This window comes from Rissa tridactyla, chromosome W (assembly GCF_028500815.1).
Source record: "Rissa tridactyla isolate bRisTri1 chromosome W, bRisTri1.patW.cur.20221130, whole genome shotgun sequence".
NCBI lineage: Eukaryota > Metazoa > Chordata > Aves > Charadriiformes > Laridae > Rissa > Rissa tridactyla.
Genome location: NC_071496.1, coordinates 4,441,970 through 4,461,605, shown reverse-complemented (window position 1 = coordinate 4,461,605; position 19,636 = coordinate 4,441,970). Strand labels below are relative to the sequence as shown.

The 19,636-nt window shown below is 42.7% G+C and overlaps 1 protein-coding gene across 3 annotated transcripts in view; it reads left to right on the top strand.

Moving 5' to 3' along the window:
* Positions 1–2,009: 2,009 nt before the first annotated feature.
* LOC128902025 (katanin p60 ATPase-containing subunit A-like 2) overlaps positions 2,010–19,636 on the top strand; it is a 39,175-nt gene continuing 21,548 nt past the window's right edge. Inside the window, exons 1-9 of one of the 3 annotated variants that reach the window (XM_054184307.1) lie at positions 2,010–2,146; positions 10,612–10,682; positions 11,077–11,243; positions 13,027–13,069; positions 13,495–13,618; positions 15,134–15,244; positions 15,703–15,801; positions 16,538–16,615; positions 19,532–19,630. In XM_054184307.1, the coding sequence (XP_054040282.1) occupies positions 2,096–2,146; positions 10,612–10,682; positions 11,077–11,243; positions 13,027–13,069; positions 13,495–13,618; positions 15,134–15,244; positions 15,703–15,801; positions 16,538–16,615; positions 19,532–19,630 (843 nt within the window). In that variant the 5' untranslated portion in view covers positions 2,010–2,095. Of the gene's footprint in view, positions 2,147–10,538; positions 10,683–11,076; positions 11,244–13,026; positions 13,070–13,494; positions 13,619–15,133; positions 15,245–15,702; positions 15,802–16,537; positions 16,616–19,531; positions 19,631–19,636 lie in introns of all 3 variants that reach the window. The other 2 variants (XM_054184308.1, XM_054184309.1) reach the window with 2 other exon arrangements.

Here is a 19,636-nt window from a genome sequence, read left to right as displayed (position 1 = left end):
ACTCTTCAACTGCAGAATTTTACCCTTGCAGATTTAATCGCCTGAACTTTTGTGGGGATTTCACAGACTTTATCCATCAAAACAGTAGCAAACCATGTATTAAGATATGACTACCCCTTTAGGAGACGTGGTAGAAAACTCTCTTCAGTCAAGCAAAGCCAAGAACCCAGGCTATTCGCTCAACAGGAATGATATGATCTTGGAAACGTAATTGGGATGGCTTGAATCCTAACTTCAGTTACAGGAACTTCTCTTTCACAGCCGTAAAAAAGAAGCACCCCATAATGGAAAATGAACGCATTACTTACTCTACTACCATATTAAGGCCACAAAACTAAACACAAAGTCTAGTAGGAGAGGACCTAAGTTGGATGCAGGAACATTAATCTGATCCACTTTGAAAACTTCTTTTATGAGACAAATTTATTGGAAAAAGATATGTATTAAATTACATGCTTACCAAGATGGAAGTACATTACATTTGCAGCACAACTAACTGAGCAGTATTTTTGCTTAGGACATCCTGGAGATTAAGACATACTAAAAGGAGAGAAGGGTTCTAAGAGGTATGTGCAGTTGGAGATACTTAGTGAAGGGAGCTTGAGGGATCAGAAAGCTTGTGTTGGTGTATACTGGATTGGGAAGGTTTAAGAAAAGGGCTGGAGAAATATTCCAGAGTAGGAACAGGGTTGCACCAAAAGGATAAGGCCTTTTCGGGTATTGACGATTATACTGAGGAGATGGCGTGTGGAGGAAGGTCTGGAGAACATGGGTTTGAGGATGCTAAGCAAGTGTAGGACAGCATGGATGTGAAGAATCCGGTAGTTGCTCTGTTGAAGAACAGCTGGTGGAATTGAGTAACTGTTGGTCTCCATGGGCAGGACTTGGGGAGAGCATGTACCTGCAGCTGCCTTGCTGGGAAGTGCTCATGTACCAGAGGACCAGATCGCTCTTCCTCATTTTGACCACTGCTGTCACGTTTTGTGCCCCGTTGTGGCTGTCACCGAGAAAGCCTTTTGCATGTTCTAACCTCCCTTCCATGTATTTTCAGGGATTTTTTTTTTTAATGTTCTCCTCCAGCTGCACTGAGGACAATTTCCAGCAGGCACAAATCACCCCAAGAGTAAATCACACCCTGAACCCAGGAGGCTGCGGCAATCAGAATGGTCAGGGTTGGAAGGGACCTCTGGAGATCACCTAGTCCAAGCCCCTGCCAGAGCAGGGTCACCCAGAGCAGGCTGCACAGGAACGTGTCCAAGCAGGCTTTAAGTACCTCCAGAGAAGGAGACTCCACAGCCTCTCTGGGCAGCCTCTTCCAGGGCTCTGGCAGCCTCAAAGGAAAGAAGTTCTTCCTCATGTTGAGATGGAATTTCCCGTGTTCCAGTTTGTGCCCGTTACCTCTTGTCCTGTCGCCAGGCACCACTGAGAAGAGCCTGGCCCCATCCTCCTGACACCCACCCTTTAGATACTGATCAACATTGCCGAGATCCCTTCTCAGTCTTCTCCAGGCTAAACAGGCACACGAAGAGGGCCTTTCTCACAGTCCTGCACTAGTGGCCTCCATTTTAAGGCCCACCACCACTCTTGATGCGAAGAGCCGACCACACTCTGCTTCTCCTCCGGCGCATCTCGGCTGTCTGGGTGAGCTGGGCGTGTTTAATAGTGGGCTGGGCTGGGCTGGGCTGGGCTGGGCTGGGCTGGGCTGGGCTGGGCTGGGTTGGGCTGGGTTGGTCCGGCTCGGCCCGGCCCGCTACCGCCCCCTCATCTCGCCATCCCCTCACAGCCCGACAAAGCACCCCGCCTCCCTCCTCAGGTGAGCCTGGAGCCGATTGGCCGGCACTACTAACAGCCCCGCCTCTCCTCCCCACTCTGATTGGCCCATCCTTTAAACTGCCGCCCCTTGCTCCACTCGTGATTTGACAGTTCTTCGGGCAATCTTTCACCCTTCGGCGTCTCGATTGGCTGCGCGAGGGAGGCGGGGCGGGCTTTTCCCTCACGGCGCCCGCTGGCCTCCGCACGGTGCGGGGCCGGGCGCTCGCTGTGACTCTCCCCCGCGGGCTGGAGCCGCCCGCGGCCGGGCCCGCTGCCCGCCGCGATGGAGCTCTCCTGCCAAACGCTGAGGACCGCCTACCAGGCGAGGGAGGCGGTAAGGACCGTCAGGCCGGGCGGCCGCGCGTCCCCGTTGCTATGGCAATCGCGTCAGGCGGGGGGCACGTCTGCGCATGCGCGGGTGCGTAGTGCGCATGCGCGGGGGGCTGGCGCGCGGAGGAGGCGGTGCCATGGCGGCCGGGGCTGGGCAGGCCGCGTGTGGGGCATGGAGGCCCTCGGCGTCATGGGTGTGGCGGTGGTTCTGGCTCTCCTGAAGGGTGAGGGCTTCCCATGTCCCCCCTTCTCCTTTGCCTGCCCTCTGCAGGAAGGGAGAGCTTCTTGTCCTGTCCGCCCCTCAGGGTAGGGCAGGCCCTTGCTCCCCACAGCCCCTCTCCGCTGGAGGGTCGTGGCAGGAGATAAAGCGAAAGGGGACAAATCTGTATTCCTTCCTCGCTCAGCTCCCTTTTCCATCAGTCAGGTCTGTACAGTCCCACCGTGCCTCTATCCTACGGACGGGTTGAGCTCCAGGAATAGGATTTTCCTATTTTTATTTAACCTGTTCTTTTGCTTCCATCTGCTGGTCAGATTCAACTTGTGAGAAATAAGTTCCGGTCCGAATGAAATAGGCTCAGGCAGAATCCTCTGTGAAGCACATTTTTATTCACGTTCTTGCAAGAGCGGGTGACCTAGCAAGTAGGCACACTTTCAGTTCGTAAAACACACCTTTTTATTCCCTAATTCCGGTTGAATTTTTCCCTCTCCTGTTTCCCATTGGTTAGGTACTCCAGGGTTCACAGTCTGTCCGAGGCGCCTAAAATTCTTCCCGCATGTCCTGCCTCTGTTTACTTCTCTATGCTACACCTAAAGGGATTATGCGACGAGTTTATTTCCTTCCTTTTTGGTAACAAAAAAATTGCTTAATATCATTAGCCCTGGTTAAATGTTTGACTACCCTTCTAGACACTACTCCAGTATGAATCAGTTTGTCCTTCTGTCTGTGTGATAAGAGATGTTCTACAAGCCTTTGCTGAAGCCTCTTTGTCTTAGTCATTCCCTTACCATGTCACCTCTGATGGAAACGGTTTTTCTCCTCTGCAAAAGCAATACCTGCCTTTCTTACAAACTGGAGTACGATAGGCTGTTGAGCTGCACTGCAGGACTACTAAATACCCTTCCCAGAAAGGTGCTCTGTATGCATGTACAAATCCCCAGTGTGCCGGAATAGGATGGGGTTGCTCACAAAAAGGTAGTTTTGGGAGGGATTCTGAGGCTGATTTTTTGGTTACGTCAACCTCTTAGATTTGTAGGTTATGTATTTAGGAACGGGAGCTTCCAGCGCAGTCTCTGGCTGAAGCCTAGAGTGTATTCATATGCCAGCCACTGAGAATGGTGCCCTGAGGTGGGACATTGAAATGGCATTAATGTGCAGAAGGAAGACAGGAGAAAAAGGGGTTCAATTTGTAACCTCACTAACGGGGATTTGGGTGGCCCTGGTCCCAAGGATGATGTTTTTGCAAAATGCAGAACCATTTGTGGGAATAGGAGCTGGAGCTGAAGAACTCCTTTCCCCCCTGAGCTTTACTGCTGGGTTTGGGTTGGTTTGCTTGGTAAGCTGACTTCTCCATAGCCTTTTGGCAGGATGGATGTGAAGATCAGAGTTTATATTTTGGGTAGTGAGTAGAGGGAGGCATTCATGTTCTGCAGAGGGGCAGAAATTTGGAGTCTACTTTGTTTAAGCCAGTCAGTAATTAAGGAACAATCTGAAGCCGCCAAGAGGATTTTTTTATTCTTGCTCTAAGGTTCTCGACTTCTGGGGAGGGTGCCTAGATACTTAATTTTGGTTTTCTGAATTCCAGTATTCCAATGCAGTATCTAAAAGTTAGGCTGCTACATCTTTAATTTGCAGCACTAAATAATTACTGGAATTCCCGGTTCCCCAGCTCAATGCTTATCTGTATTTCATTTTTTCCATTAATCTGTTCTATTGAATCGAGGTTATTATTTTCTACCAGTTTGGGGAAAGGTGTTTCAAAAAATAAATTCCTGTATAAATATGAATCCCTATATGCATTACAATTCTATAGCTGTTCACAGCTACCCAGTGTAGTGCTATGATTGAAGAAATCTGTTTAGTGAGGCATTTCACCAGGTTTAATTGTTAAATATTTCCTGTGTTTGTTCTGTAAATGACTCTGGAAAAGCAGTATTGTCGTAAACTGCAGTAGAACTTTGCAAATTCATACAAATGAGTGGGAGAATTAGTGCTTGTTAATTAATTTTTAAGTTCAACATCCTTAATTTGTATTGTTTAATAATTCTCCACGCTTTGTGTCCATTCATTTTTATGTATTCATAACACATACCACTTCAAATTAGTGAAATTTTGGCAGTGTAAAATGTGGCTTCAGCAATGTTCCTGTTGAAAGAGGGAAATAATAGTGGTCTGTGAGTGGCCCTTAACATCAGAGCATGCATTAATGAAAGACAGCATGAAACTGTTGCAACGGGGGGAGAAATCGGAAGGTTTCTGTTTTTAGTGCACCAAACTCAAATTGTAAAATGTCTTCAGATTTTAAACATTAACACCTCTGGAATGCATTCTAGTGTTACTGCTAGGACAGCTGTAACTTCTGTGGTGAACTTGCTGTATGTCTTTAATTATGAAAGCTATTTGTAATCCTTCTTCAGAGGCTTTGCCAACTCTATTGTTTGCAGCAGGCTTGTATAATTTGGAAGAGAGAAGAGAGGAAAGAAGCGCCTTTTCTTTGTGCTGGGAAATTCTATTCAATGGCAGCCAAGTTATACATTGTTTGAAACTCACCATTTCCCTCCTCTGCTTGTGTTTCTCGAAAAATACTGTCAGCAAGCCAAACAATAATTGAACATCAGCCTTCTAAAAAGCCTGGCAAGGCTGCAAATATAAGATGCAAAGGGTTAGGGGGGAGGAAAAGCTGCTGGGGACACAGGGTGGTGGAGGAAGGAGGAAAACTGAGCGAGTTCGTCATGCCTCAGCTCCTCTCTGTATCCCGGCACGTGGTGCCAGCTTTATCCTGAGGAGTCCCATGCATGGCAGCCGTCCTGGGATCCCAAAGGCAAAAGAGGCAGGGGCCACTGCATGTGTATGACAATAAGATCTTTCCCTGTGTGATTACAGAGCTAACCCCTTGCTTCTTGTCTGAATTCCTGATCACAGATCCCTCTGAACTCATCTTATTGACTGCCCCCGTTGGATGTGCAAGGACACAACGTTACAGCAGCATAGTTATTATTTCCAAGCTTCCCAGACCCTGACTTACTCTGTAACTTTTTTCTTCGTTCTATCGAATATATTCATGTAGAAATATAGGGTCAAATGATAATGAAACATTATAGGGTTAAATTAATCTTTTAGTAGGTCCGTTAATTTGATAGAATTACACAAGAGACTAAGTCGATTTATAATGTAAATGCATTTTAGTAAAAGGTATGGAAATGACTTAACAAACAATTGCATTTAAAGATGCATGACTCTAATAGAGTTTAATTTTAAACGGCTCAAAGAAAGGAATGCATACCCCTCTTTTGTTAAGCTAGAAAAAAATAAAATACACTCTAAGTGTTGGAGCTAATTAGTTAAGTGCTCAACTATTTAGTTTTTAAAACAAGATCACGCTTAAGTGCCTTAAGCTTTTATTAATTGCATGGACCCCCAAATCCCCTATAGTAATTGAAAATTTAATTACATACATTTTTTTGTTCTTTTAAGAATGGAAGCTTATTAAACTTTAAACACTTAAACATCTATTGAAATACCAGTGGCTATAAACAACATGCAATTCTAAATACTAATTAAACAGGAAGGCTAAATCACTATAAAGCTAAACTGAATTTTAAGTAACTTTGTACTCGTAAGTACTCCTATTTTTTTCATGCCGTGTAAAATTTACCAGTTCTTCTCTAAACACAGCAGAAGTCCTCGGCCCTGTCAGTATCTGTCTGTGCTGTGGCAGGCGCCTTGTTTTGTGGACATTTGCAGTGGGGGTCAGTCCCTAGAGAATAAACTGGAGTTCAGGAAAGGAGACCGGCATGGACAGAGAGCTGTTTAAGTGGACAGCTAAAGCTGCTGGTGGCACTGGTGCACAGAGGTTCCTCTATCTCTTGGAAAGGCAGGGAGACGTGGCTTTGTGGGGTTGGTCAAGAAAGCAATGGTCCGTGCGCCACTGACTCACAAGATTTATGGTTTGGTAACAGTTACATGTTGAAAGATTCTTAATTTGTCTTTGTTTTATAGAAACCTCACAGAACTGGGACCAGAGATAGATTCATAGATTCATAGAATCTAGATTCATAGATCATAGAATTCATAGATTCATAGAATTTTCTAGGTTGGAAAGGACCTTTCAGATCATCGAGTCCAACCATCAACCTGACACTGCCAAATCCACCACTAAACCATGTCCCTCAGCACCACGTCTACATGTCTTTTAAATACCTCCAGGGATAACAATCCATCACTTCTGTGGGCAGCCTGTTCCAATGCTTGATAACAATTTTGATGAAGAAATTTGTCCTAATATCCCATCTAAACCTCCCCTGGCGCAACTTGAGGCCGTTTTCTCTTGTCCCATTGCTTTTTCCTTGGGAGAAGAGACCGACCCCCCCCGGCTACCCCCTCCTTTCAGGGAGCTGTAGAAAGCGAGAAGGTCTCCCCTCAGCCTCCTTTTCTCCAGGCTGAACACCCCCAGCTCCCTCAGCCGCTCCTCACCAGACTTGTGCTCCAGACCCCTTGCCAGGTCTGTTGCCTTTCTCTGGACTTGCTCCAGAATCTCAATGTCTTTCCAATTATATTGGTATCTCTGTTCTGTTTTTCAGATTGACAGCTTAGTTAATTGTCTTTGGACACACGTCTGACTTCTTAAAATTAACCATCGCTGTTTGCATTCTTATTAACACAAGATACAGACAGAATGAACCTCTCAGTTTAAACTCTCTTCTGCTTTTTAGATGGGGCTCTTTTTTGATGTAAAGGTTCACTTTTGCTTCTGCTTGGTCAACACAACAAGAATGTTATTATGTTAAGGCTGAAGTGGGTTGCTCATGCATAGACACAATATTATCCTATACCCAAAGCAAGTCTCGACCTAGAAGAATATTTGAAATGATGCCCATCACGGTATTGCTGTCTATAGCAGAACTTAAAACACCTCTCAGGATAGCAGAAATAACCCGGTGGGATGAACAGCAGCAGAAGACGCGCCAAAATACAAATTCTCTTTAAGGAAAGTTCCAAGCACGGATTGTAAGCCCTGTCAGTTCACCAGGCAAATACAATTCCTGTCTCATCAGAGTATTACTGTAAATACTTAAACATGAAACACTTGACGTGTTTCTCTTCTGTGGGGGCCCGCTGTGTTTTCATACTGTGTTTAAATATTCAGGTGTAACTGTGATCTTGCCCTTTGATATGTGGGCAAACGCAACAGTTATTTTTTCTCAGCATAAAACAGCAGGAGCGGTTGCATTAGAAGAATGTACAAGTGGGACTCTCAGCAAGTGATGACTCCAGCTTCCTTCTTGCACCTCCAACCCTGTTTCAGCAGATTCAGTTCATCCAGGAAAAATGGTGAAAGGTCCACAATTCAAAATTTGTTTTCCAAACACCGGGATCTCAAAATAATAAGAAGGAAAAGATCCTTATATCCCCGGGTGTCTTGTGTTTTCCCTTTGCTCGTAACAGTTCTCGGAATTGGTTCATTGCTTGTTGCAGCACCTCTCAGGAACTGGTGTCCTTCATTCAAGAGTTACTGATCTGCTAAGAATTTACACAGCACTCTTCTTCCCTAAAATGATTTAGAAAAATCATCCTGGTACCACTACTGAAAGGTGAATGGTATAGTAGCTTCCTTATGGACTCAGAGTGGCTGCGTAACTTTATCAAGACAATAAAAAGTAGTAAAGGCTAGAAGTGGCGTAAGAGTTCTTCCTTTTTCCCCAGCCAGTTTGATTCCTTTCTGTAGAAAACCAGAATGAAGCTTCTACCAACCTTGTTATTAATACGTGAAATACAAATACGCTTTCACCCCGCAGGAAACGTTGAAAGCAAAGCCCGTCCTTTTCACAGTTGTGTCACTAGATGGCCCCACGTCTGAAGCAAACATCCCAGAAAATACCTGCTTTACTAGGAGACCTTTTGCCTGTTCAACCCGGCACTTTTTACAGGTTGGCAAACACACGGAGGGGTATTAGTTTTAAAATGGCACAACAGCTGATCATGCCACCTCAAGAGTTTTAATTAGCAGCAGAATGTTATATTATATCCACTGCTGTGCACGAAGCAAAGGGAGCAGGTAGATCTAATCTGACAAAGGAAAGAGGTAAATTGGTTTTCCAGTTCGTTGCACCACCCAAAAGCACCTTTGCTTGTAGGAATAAATGATTCTCCAGTATCTGCAGTTTACTATAATGATAATTTCTTCCAAGAGACCGGGAAGGATAGGGCAGTTGTCATTCCGTATGGATATTCCTTTTACACGTCCCGTGGGATATAAAAACATAAGCCTCGGTCAGTAGTAATTCTTTGGCTTGTTTGTGTGCCAGGCACTGGCAGAGAGCAGCAGAAGTCATCGCCAGAGATGCCGAGGCCCTGTTTCCAGTATGAAGAGGACAAAGATTTGTGGGTTTGTCTCCTGCGGGTCCCTAGCACTTGGGCTAGGCTTTTTCTCAGGGATGTTTGATTCTTCAGGCACCGTTCGATTGGGGTAGAAGAGAGAAAAACCATCCCTGGAGGTATTTAAAAGACAGGTAGACATAGTGCTTAGAGATATAGGTTAGATTAGTGATGGTTTTTGTCAGAGTTAGGTTGATGGTTGGACTAGATGATGTGAAAGATCCCTTCCAACGTAGGCAATTCTATGATTGTAAGTGGGAGCCTGTATATGCACTCCTGTGCAACATGATCGGGAATATCTATGTGCTATGGAAGCAACAGAACCTACTCTCTTTCCCCATCCACTGAATAAGTGCTGCTCTTTCATGCTCACACTGGATCCTCATAAATAATGCTGAATGCCAGCATCCTGAAAGAGAAAGGAAATAATTTATTTGCCTAAATTTGGGGATTGGGCATACCTGCTTTTCCTGTGGTCCCAGCTTCAAATCCCAATGAGGCAGACCAAAGTCGATATGCTGATTTCTAGAGCTTTCCCTGTAGCAACTTCTGTTATGACCCTAAAATCTCAGGGTTTCTCTGCAGACATTTGGCGCATATGGTGTGTTTCATCAGAGTAAGACTTTATTCCAGTATCTTACAAGATTTCTGTGTCCCTTGTGCTATTTGTGATACTGCGCTTTATGCTCCCCCAGATGGAGCTTCACTGAATGATGGCAAAGATGTTTTACACCGCCGTGTTTTTATCGCTGAACCATTTGTGAATGACTTTGGGTTCTCCGATCTGTATGAAGAAATGCAAGGGACGTACTTCATATTGACATTTTGGCATATTGGGAGCCCCTCTGCTGGGAGGACAGGCTGAGAGAGCTGGGGGTGTCCAGCCTGGAGAAGAGAAGGCTCCGGGGAGACCTTCCAGCCCCTTCCAGTCCCTCAAGGGGCTACAGGAAAGCTGGGGAGGGACTCTGGAGCAGGGAGTGGAGCCATGGGATGAGGGGGAATGGGTTTAAACTGCAAGAGGGCAGATTTAGATGAGATATTGGGAAGAAATTCTTTGCTGGGAGGGTGGTGAGCCCCTGGCCCAGGTTGCCCAGAGAAGCTGTGGCTGCCCCATCCCTGGAGGTGTTGAAGGCCAGGTTGGAGGGGCTTGGAGCAACCTGGGCTGGTGGGAGGTGTCCCTGCCCAGGGCAGGGCGGTTGGAACTGGATGATCTTTAAGGTCCCTTCCAACCCAAACCATACTATAATTCTGTGATTCTATGACTTTAGTCACTCCCGTATTAAAATCAGGCATGTTTGGTGTTATCCCAAACTTCTAATTCTTCAAGTACTCTGTATTTCACTTGTGTTTATATGTCAAGGTCCGTGAGTTGGGAGGTGCCAACAGCGTACAGCTGCTCTTTGTAGTGTAGTTACACAGATCCCTGACCTTTTCTCCATCCCTTCTTCTCCAAACACTCAGAAAATGGGTTTCTAGCTTCTAGAGGCAAGGACACAGCTGTGCTGGAGCACAAGATTTCCCTGCACAGCCCTTGGAGACACTGTGCATGAGGTCTGCAAGTGTCGTACCCTGAATTTCACAGCAGCCTGAACATGTTGGAGGTCCATAACCATAGTAAGGAAAGTAAGTTATTTTTTCAACCTCAAAGTAATTTCCTCTTCTCTAGGAAATGGTTTCTACCCATCCAGTAGCCCTGATGATGTGTAAGAAAAATTACATTGAAAACCACTTTCCTTCTGTTTATTAACAGTGAGTTGTTTTACAGTTCTTACATGCTGTTGTTTTAATTCGTTTGTTTCCACAGGCTACATTTAGATGCTGTTCAGAGCAATAAAGAGAATATTACATTTGATCTAGAGTTCTGTCTTAATTCACAGGATGAGATGCGAACACAAGCTCGTCGAAAAAATCTCCTCATTCTAATTTTGCATTATTTAATGGAGGAAGGGTATGTTTTTTTAAATAATAGTCCCCTACATTTGTGGGTTTGTGTGTGTCTGACCTCCCGTAATGTGTCCTTCTGTCCTCTGTTGGGTGGGTGGCCAGCACGGCCCTTTGGTTTGATGTGAGAAAGGGGTAAACGACTATTATATATTTTGCTAGTTTAGTTTGCTAAATTGTTTCAGTTTCTGGAACAAAATTGTCCTGTATAATTTAAAACTACTTTAGAGCAATCAGCAAAGGGTTTTTAAATAGAGTTTATGCTTTTATAATAAATAGAGTTTGTGGACAGGTTAAAAATACAATATATTTACCAGTGCTATTGTTTGCTTTTTCTCTCAAAAATCAGAATAAGATAATGACTCTCAGGTTTTTGATCTTTGTTTTTTTCAAATTACCAGGTATGTCGATGCTGCAAATGCTTTGGAACAAGAGACGAAATTAAGTTTACGTGGCTTTGAAGTTTGTGACAACATTGATCTTGAGACGATTTTGATGGAATATGAAAGCTATTACTTTGTAAAATTTCAAAAGTATCCTAAAATTACCAAAAAAGTCCTGGACACTGGTATGTGGCTGTTTTCCAAATAGAAAGCTTTTGTTTCTCAAAGCCTAAAAGGTGTATTTGCCTGATGTACACACTGCACTTCTCGTGCACGTCAGCGTTTGACCGTTACAGCGCTATAGTTCTAGCACATAGGACATAAGAATTGAGAGATGGGGCTTTGAGCCCTTCTGCTCTTCCTCATCTCTTTATGTAGAGGAACAAGAAGGTGACATTTTTCGGTCTTTTAAAAACTGCTTTGATACTGGAAAATGCTGCGTAAGCGCGAAGTATTATGGCATAGATATAGTTTAACATCTTATATCTTTCTTCTCATGGGGAGAGAATAGTAAGGCTGCTCTATTTTCGATTTAATTTTTAAATTAAAATAAAGCACTTAAATGAAATACTATATCTTAGCTCATCCAAGCTAGTGCTTAGAAGTTTATCGCCACTAGTCTCATTAACCATTTATTTTGCACATTTTCATATACTAAAGGTAATGTGCCAAACGAGTAATGGGTTTATTTGCTCCAAAGGACTTAAAGTCTGAGGTATAAATGGATGAAACAGAATAAGGCAAATCAGAATATGAGCATTCTTTTATGACCCTGAGAGCCTGAATGGTTTTATACTCGAGCGCAAAATGTAATTTGTAGAAGCCCTGAGAATAACGGTGTGAGAATTGAAGAGTGTGGAGGGTATAGAAAACACCGACATCTCCATTCGTCTTGTAAGAAAAATATCATCATCAGAGAAGGGGGTGACTGGCAGGGAACGTCTCTGAGCAGTTGTCATTGTTTCACGTGGTTGCCAACAACTTTGAAATCACAGGTAAATGAAACATATCAGTAGATTAAAATTACCTGTACAGGTGAAATGGTTTCGAAAGGTACTAAAGCTACTAGTCATCATTACATTCACGGTGATGTAGAAGATCAGTACCAGCTGGAAGCAAACGTTATCTGCATGAAAAAGAGATTTATGGCTAGAACCTATTGGTCGGTGTTCGTACAAAGAGGAGCGGCCTTTCAGGACAAAACCAAAGGGATTTGTTACGAGTCAAGAAGGAAAATGTATTACAAACTTTTGTCACCTCATACTTAGTCAAACCGAGTGGTAGCCACGGCTCGATCCATAATCCAAGTGAAAAAACAATTCCCAAAAAGCCACTCTTAGACACTAGGTGCATGCTAGTATGATACAAACCTTCGGCTTTTTGAGCTCACATCTGGGCTTCGTGAGTTTGACGTTTTGTGGGAAAAAAAAAAAGCTTTTCTTTGACAGAAATTGTTTAAAATTATGTAAGTGCAGAAAATAACATAGATTGATAACCACCGTTGCATTGTGACATTTAAGCTGTCTTGGTACATTGAACATGATAAAATTATTATTAAGAAGAGTGAGGTAAATTCTAATTTCCCAATTCAGGCATGAAAGAATTATTAGCATTAAATAAGCATTCAGTGTGATATATTAAATTAGTTTGTTGTGCTTGATCTGGTAGTGTCCGTTTTACTGTGAAAATGACATTAGTTTTAAAATGTAAGCAAAGAAACCAGAGACTGAATGAGCCTAAAATTTAACAAGGCTGAAGCCAAACTGCTCTCTCCAATATCAGTTTGTTTTCAAAAAACTTTTTTGCAAGCTTGCATTGCTTATAATCATGCTGTTCCTGTTTAGGCATTGTTATTTCCAAGGTCGTTAATGTGTGCTCAAAACTATTTTTGAAGGGGGCGGGGGGGAATCAAGTTTCCCTTTTTTATATCCTTAATTATTTTCTATTTTAATATTAATTTTGCCACAGCGGAAAATAAACAACAGCCGAGCACTGGAGGAAGACCAAGAAGGTAAGAGAAATGCGTGGGGTTTTCTCTGGGCAGAAAACTTTCCTATAAAATACGCGGTGTGCAGTGTGGTTAACATAATGTTGTGATACCACAGGAATACCAAATCCTAGAGTCATGCTGCTGGCTGCGTGGTGCATTTTTCTGTATCTTTTCGAGGAAAATAGAGATTTATTTCTGAATATGGAGATACAGACAACTTACAAAGTTTCTGCAGTAGGGCTAAGATAGGGTGGCGTGTTTAAAAGCAGTGAGCATTGAACTTTGCTGTGATTGAAATCGATACTTTAACTTCAGTGGGAGTAAAGTTAACCCCAGACTCCTTTATTTGAAAACCCTGCCTTTTAATCTTTTGGTATTCTGAAGGAAAAACGAAGTTGTGAAAGCCTTTCAAGATACTATTTTTGGTTTTTTTTTTTTTATTCTAGGGTAGCAAGCTCTTCTCAGCATCTCCCAAGACTCAAACATCAGACAGTGCAAAGACCATTGTCAAAAACTTCACCTGGGAGTACAACAGAATTTAAATCATCCATCAAGGAGAGCCCCAAACAGGTTTAAACGTGTTCTATCTTGGCAACATCACAGTTGAAATTAATGTGATTTTATTTTAAGAGGCTATAGGCAGGAAGAGGGTGTGAGTTACACAATTAATAATTGTGTAATAATTAAAAATCGTGTAACTAATGGGGTTTACTAACTGTGTAATTTAAGGGTTATAGATGCAAGACTTCGTGCTTTCTGGCTGTGAGCTGGGGAGCAAGTCACAAACAAAAATTAGAGGAAAAGGAGCCATATAATCCCACCTATACTGAAAGCAACCAGAGTTGTCCCATTATATACCAGTAGATTCATCCTTTAGTGCCAGAAAAACTAAGTGTAAAGTCTGGTGTCAGTTGTAACCATCTTAACAGTCATAAGGTGTTTGAGGTTGGGGGAGTAATTTGGCTCTGTAATTTTCATGTTTGTGAGTCTCATTTTGGTAAGATTGCTGTGAAAACTACTTTATTATCATCCCTTACAGAGGAGGGAGTAAAAACAGCAGGTTGGTGGGCAAGCAAGGCTGAAGGAGAAACCTATTTTTGTTATTATTTTTTGAAGTCATAGAATCTTAGAATGATCATAGAATCATAGAACGGTTTGGGTTGGAAGGGACCTTAAAGACCATCCAGTTCCAACCCCCTGCCCTGGGCAGGGACACCTCCCACCAGCCCAGGTTGCTCCAAGCCTCGTCCAACCTGGCCTTGAACCCCTCCAGGGATGGGGCAGCCACAGCTTCTTTGGGCAACCTGGGCCAGGGGCTCAGCACCCTCACACCAAAGAATTTCTTCCCAATATCTCACCTGAATCTGCCCTCTTGCAGTTTAAAACTGTTCCCCCTCGTCCCATGGCTCCCCTCCCTGTTCCAGAGTCCCTCCCCAGCTTTCCTGGAGCCCCTTGAGGGACTGGAAGGGGCTGGAAGGTCTCCCCGGAGCCTTCTCTTCTCCAGGCTGAACCCCCCCAACTCTCTCAGCCTGTCTTCGTAGGAGAGCGGCTCCAGCCCTCTGAGCATCTCCATGGCCTCCTCTGGACCCGCTGCTACAGTCCTTGTGTGTATTCCTGTGTAGGGAGGACCTCAACTCTGACCACTTCTCACCCTTTAAAAAAAAAACCAAAAAAACATTAGCAACAACTGCTGTTAAGTGAATGTCAAAGTAACTTATAATCCTAAAATAGCTCCTCATTTCTGAGTTGACATGCTGTGCCTGTCGTTTCCACTGTTCATTAAGTATTTCTCCTCATAGCTATGTAAAATGTGTATTTCTGCAACTTAAAATGGCAGCTCTGTGCGTGAAATAACTTGAATGCTGAGCTCTAGAGCCATGGCTTGCACCACTGCTCTCATCAGCCAGATGAAGTCTAAATGTACAACGGTGTTTATCTGACAAATACAGGATTACTCTTGCAACTTCCACGTGATGATACAGCTCATCTGGGCACGTATGAAGAAGTGGGATCATACCTCTAATGAGATATCTGAAACTCATCTACTTGGCAACGCATCTGTTTTAAAATTGATTTTTTCTTTAGAACAACGACGGTGCAGTTACTCTGGAGCAATCTGACTTTGGCTTAAGCATCTCAGCAATAGACAAAACTGGAGGAGACAGCACTCACCCAAGAAGGGTTGGCGGAAACCTAGTATGTGACTTATAATAGAAATTTATATGTAGAAAAAGCACGTGAAAGTTTTTTCACAAATATCAAATGCAAGCTTTTTGCCTATATTTTTATATAAGGTGGTGTTGTATAACTAGCTGAAGGCTCAATTTTATGATCTGGGCAGTAATTGTTTGCTTTGGAGGCTCTGCTTGCATTAAATAGTATTTCAAACATCGTCAAGAAGGAGGAATGTTTCAGTTTTTAAAACCCAGGTAATAACTAAAATTGAAGACAAATTTCAAATTCCTGAATGAGATGATAAGAGACTCTGCGGTTAAATTGTTGCAATGACCGAGGAGATGCGCGTTCTTTTCTCATTGCTACCACAGATTCTGTGGTCAGGTTTTGCCATATTTAGGACTGTAACAGCAAGCAAAATTTGGTCCACTGCAGTTCTAACAGTTAAAGCCTATTGAAACACTTTTTTTCTCCTTTAGGGCCAAGTAATTGACTTCCATGGGATGATCCAGGATGCTGTCAAAGTATCATCAAATGGAATAGCCTTGAACAGCCTTAGTTGTGATCCAGATCCTTCAGTAAGTGTTTCTGTCCGTATTTCTATGCAATAAACTGGAACATCAGTTTGATATAACCAGGAACAAAATAAAATACTGCAGTGACGTTGTCTTCGTTCCCAAATGCTAAAAAAGGGCTTAGATTTCCGAGTAGCGTATTTCCTTCTTAGTGGACAGTAATACTTGATACTGATCTAGTTTGTTGACAGCTGTTAACTCTTTGAACAGAACAACAAATACAAGTGATACCATATGATTCACCAGAAAAGCCCATCAGTATGTCGTTTGGTGTTCACCTCAGCTGAGACAAGAACAGAGTTTAGGTGGTTGAGATAGAAACTTTTCAGTGAATTAAATCACTCCTTGACACAAGCCCATAGCTTCTAGGAGAGCTTACTTAGTGCCACTCCGCCCGGCAACTGCTACACGTGAAGAGACTTTAAAATCGGAGAATGTGACAGTGCGGTGACCCATAGTTATATTTTTCACTCTTCTTAATCTATCTTGGGCACGTGTAGGATTACATGTGCAACAACAGAGCTGCTCGTTTTAATGTTAATTCTGGATAAGACTGTGTCAGATGAAAAGATGAGTTACTGCAAATATGGCTTACTTGAAAATCTTTATTATTATCCATATTTTTCCAGCTTTAAAAGTTGATATTATTATGATGTATCAGCTGTTTTGAAACTATTTCAAAGTTCGTCTGTTTAAAAATAATCGAAGTCTGACAAGAACTTATGTTTGTCTTTTTTAGGAACGATTATTGAAACCCCTTAGTGCTTTTATTGGCATGACTGGTGAGATGAGAGAACTTGCAACGGTTGTAAGCAAAGTAAGATCAGATCTCCATTTTGGTTGTGTAGAGGTCTTGGTTATCTTTGTCATCTGAGAATGCTGTTTGTTTCTTCTTACTGTCACTGATAGTGCTTATTCTTGAATGTGCAAGCTATTTTTCTTATCGTGCAGCTCCCAACAAGTCATTTCTTTACACGTAACGCTGTTTCTTTCTGATACACAATGGGAGGAAGTAATTAAGACCGTTCCTTTCTAGTGGGGAACATGTAATCTAATCATGCTGTACCCATGAGACTGTCGTAGCTTTTCCCTTTGTTCTTATTGCTACGGAAAATGTACTGGAAAAAGAGATTTAAATATATTAGTTAATACCAGCTAATCTAATGTATTATCTAACTGTGATCAATGGTGGGAAAAACCTTGATTCAACTCTGTGGGTGCAGTTTCCATTCAAGGCGTTGGGCTGCATTCAGTGCGGATGGTGTGCCAGCATCACAGCAATATCCTGATTCTATCTACTAGATACCATGCACCGAATTTATTAGACGCTGATATTCCCACATTCTTTTTAGTACTAGTCCTGTGCCTTGCATTTAGCCTGGAGAAAAGGAGGCTGCGGGGAGACGTTATCACTGTCTACAACTACCTGAAAGGAGGGTGTAGCCAGGGGGGTTCGGTCTCTTCTGCCAAGTAACAAGTGATAGGACAAGAGGAAGTGGTCTCAAGTTGCGCCAGGATGGCGGCAGGGCATTTAGGATGGATATTAGGAAAAAATTCTTACGCTGAAAGGGTTATCAAGCGTTGGAACAGGCTGCCCAGGGAAGCGGTGGAATCGTCATCCCTGGAGGTATTTTTAAAAGACAGATAAATGTAGTGCTTAGCAATATGCTTTAGTGATGGGTTTTGTCACTGTTAGGTTGATGGTTGGACTCGATGATCTGAAAGGTCCCTTCCAACCTACACAATTCTATGATTCTATAATTGCGCTGCCCGCATGAGCTGGACTCCTTGTCTCCTCTTGCTTGGGGCTGTTGAGAGATGCTGTTACTGTAGGCTCTGCAAGCAGTGCCCTTCCCTCATCCCGGCACGGGAGCTGCACGAACAGCATCAGTAACACACTGTATCCCAGGGCAGACTGGGGATCCTTCCAGGCCGGGCAGTATGGAATCCCAACATCCTCAGCACCGTTTCATTTCACTCAATGGGTCGAGGTGCAGTCGAGCAAACGGGCCTTGGGCTACTGGGGATGAGCCTGGCTACGAAGCAGGTAAATGCTTCGCGTGCATCACCTCCCGAACCCCACAAGGCACTTGTCCAACAGGCTTTATATTATCAATATTTGATAGTGTTGTGACTCTTTCTGGATATAAGCATCAGAAATGGTATCAGCTGTTGCTCCCAACTTAAAATCAGCTGTTTAAAAAGCCTGGAAGATTTCTGCTGACCGATTTTTATAGCTGCGCATGGCCCAAATTCTTGGTCTGCAAGTTGTGGATTTGCAGTTTAGTAGAACCGAAGTCTAAGACATTTCCAACCTGAAAATAAGAAAATTCTCATTCATTTCAGTTCCTGCCTCGTTTTTAATTTATGGTAAACCCTTAAAATAGTGTTGTTCTTGCTGCTGCTTTAGCAAAAAGCAATAAGGTTGCTTTAGCCTTCATTATGGTATGTTTTTTAAATTGCGCTGATATGTTCCTAGTTGCTATGGTAATCAACACTGTGTAAATCAATAAAAATAAATAGCATGTGGTATCTATTTCACAACACAATCTAATTTAATTTGGAAACAGTTATGGAAGTCTCTACTTAGTGTCATAAATCTGATTCATCTTCATTTGCTGTTAATAGAAAGGGAAAAGTGTAATCTACTCTATATAAATAATTTTTCTAATCGTATTAAATAAAACTTTCCCCTCGGATATAAGCACATAATTTTTCTTCGGTCTCTGGGGACTGCCTGTTTTTATTGGAGAGCAGAATTTATCCCAAGTATTTGTATTGAGTATCTGGTATTTTTCTGCAGAACAATTAGTCTCTGGCACGCCAAGTCACCAAATATTACTAAGGCAAATGGAAAGATTCATAGAAGATTTGGAAAGTTCGGTGAATTAAATGAAATTAATCTAGTGAGTGCTTCAGGGCATAGACTAATTACCGACTATCTTTTGATAGATGCTTAGGGCAAAATTTTCCTCCTGTTACAGAGTTTCTCGCACCTTTTCTTGCAGCGTATAAAATCTTGCATAGTGTGGAGTAAATAGCAATTTTTCACTGTTACTTATAAGTAATCGGTGCAGCCATAGAGTTACTAAGCATCAATTTTAACACAAACTGAAGTATTTTCACATTGCACATGATTAAACCGTAGAACTCTACTGCAGAAGAAGCATGTTCAAAAAAGAGGTAAGAAAAATCCACTGAAGAATTAATGTCAAAGGGTGTTTGAACTCAAAGACTAACATGTAATTTTAATGAACAAAGTCCTTCGATTGCAGATTTTGGTGGATGGAAATATGAACCGACGTGTCACTCCTATTGCTTATACTTTTTTTTTTTTTTTTTTTTAAAAACGTCCGATACTTGCCAGCATCAGAGACAAAATATTAGGCTTTATATCATGATAGCTCGTCATGTGTGAGCTGGTTATTAAAACCAACTAACAGAAAACAGATCTGAGAAGCAGATCTGCTCAGGATATATATTTGGCAGGGTATATGCTCATAGAGAAGCTAGGGGCTTGGGGGGAAGCCAAGGCACCATGTAGCAGTTCCTGTAGAAATTATTGTCGTGTAAGCTTTCCTCTTGGGAGGTCCCTAGTACGTAGGGTTAAATAATACAGTTTGTATCACTTAATAACACTCATAAAGACTCAACTCCGTTATGAAGTTTACTTCCGTTATCCTAGTGCAGTAAGAACTTAAGTTTGACTAACAGGATGCGATGTATGTTGCAGGACATTTATCTCCATAATCCAAACGTGAAGTGGGGTGATATTATTGGACTGGATGCAGCTAAAAGGCTAGTCAAGGAAGCGGTGGTTTATCCCATCAGGGTAAGG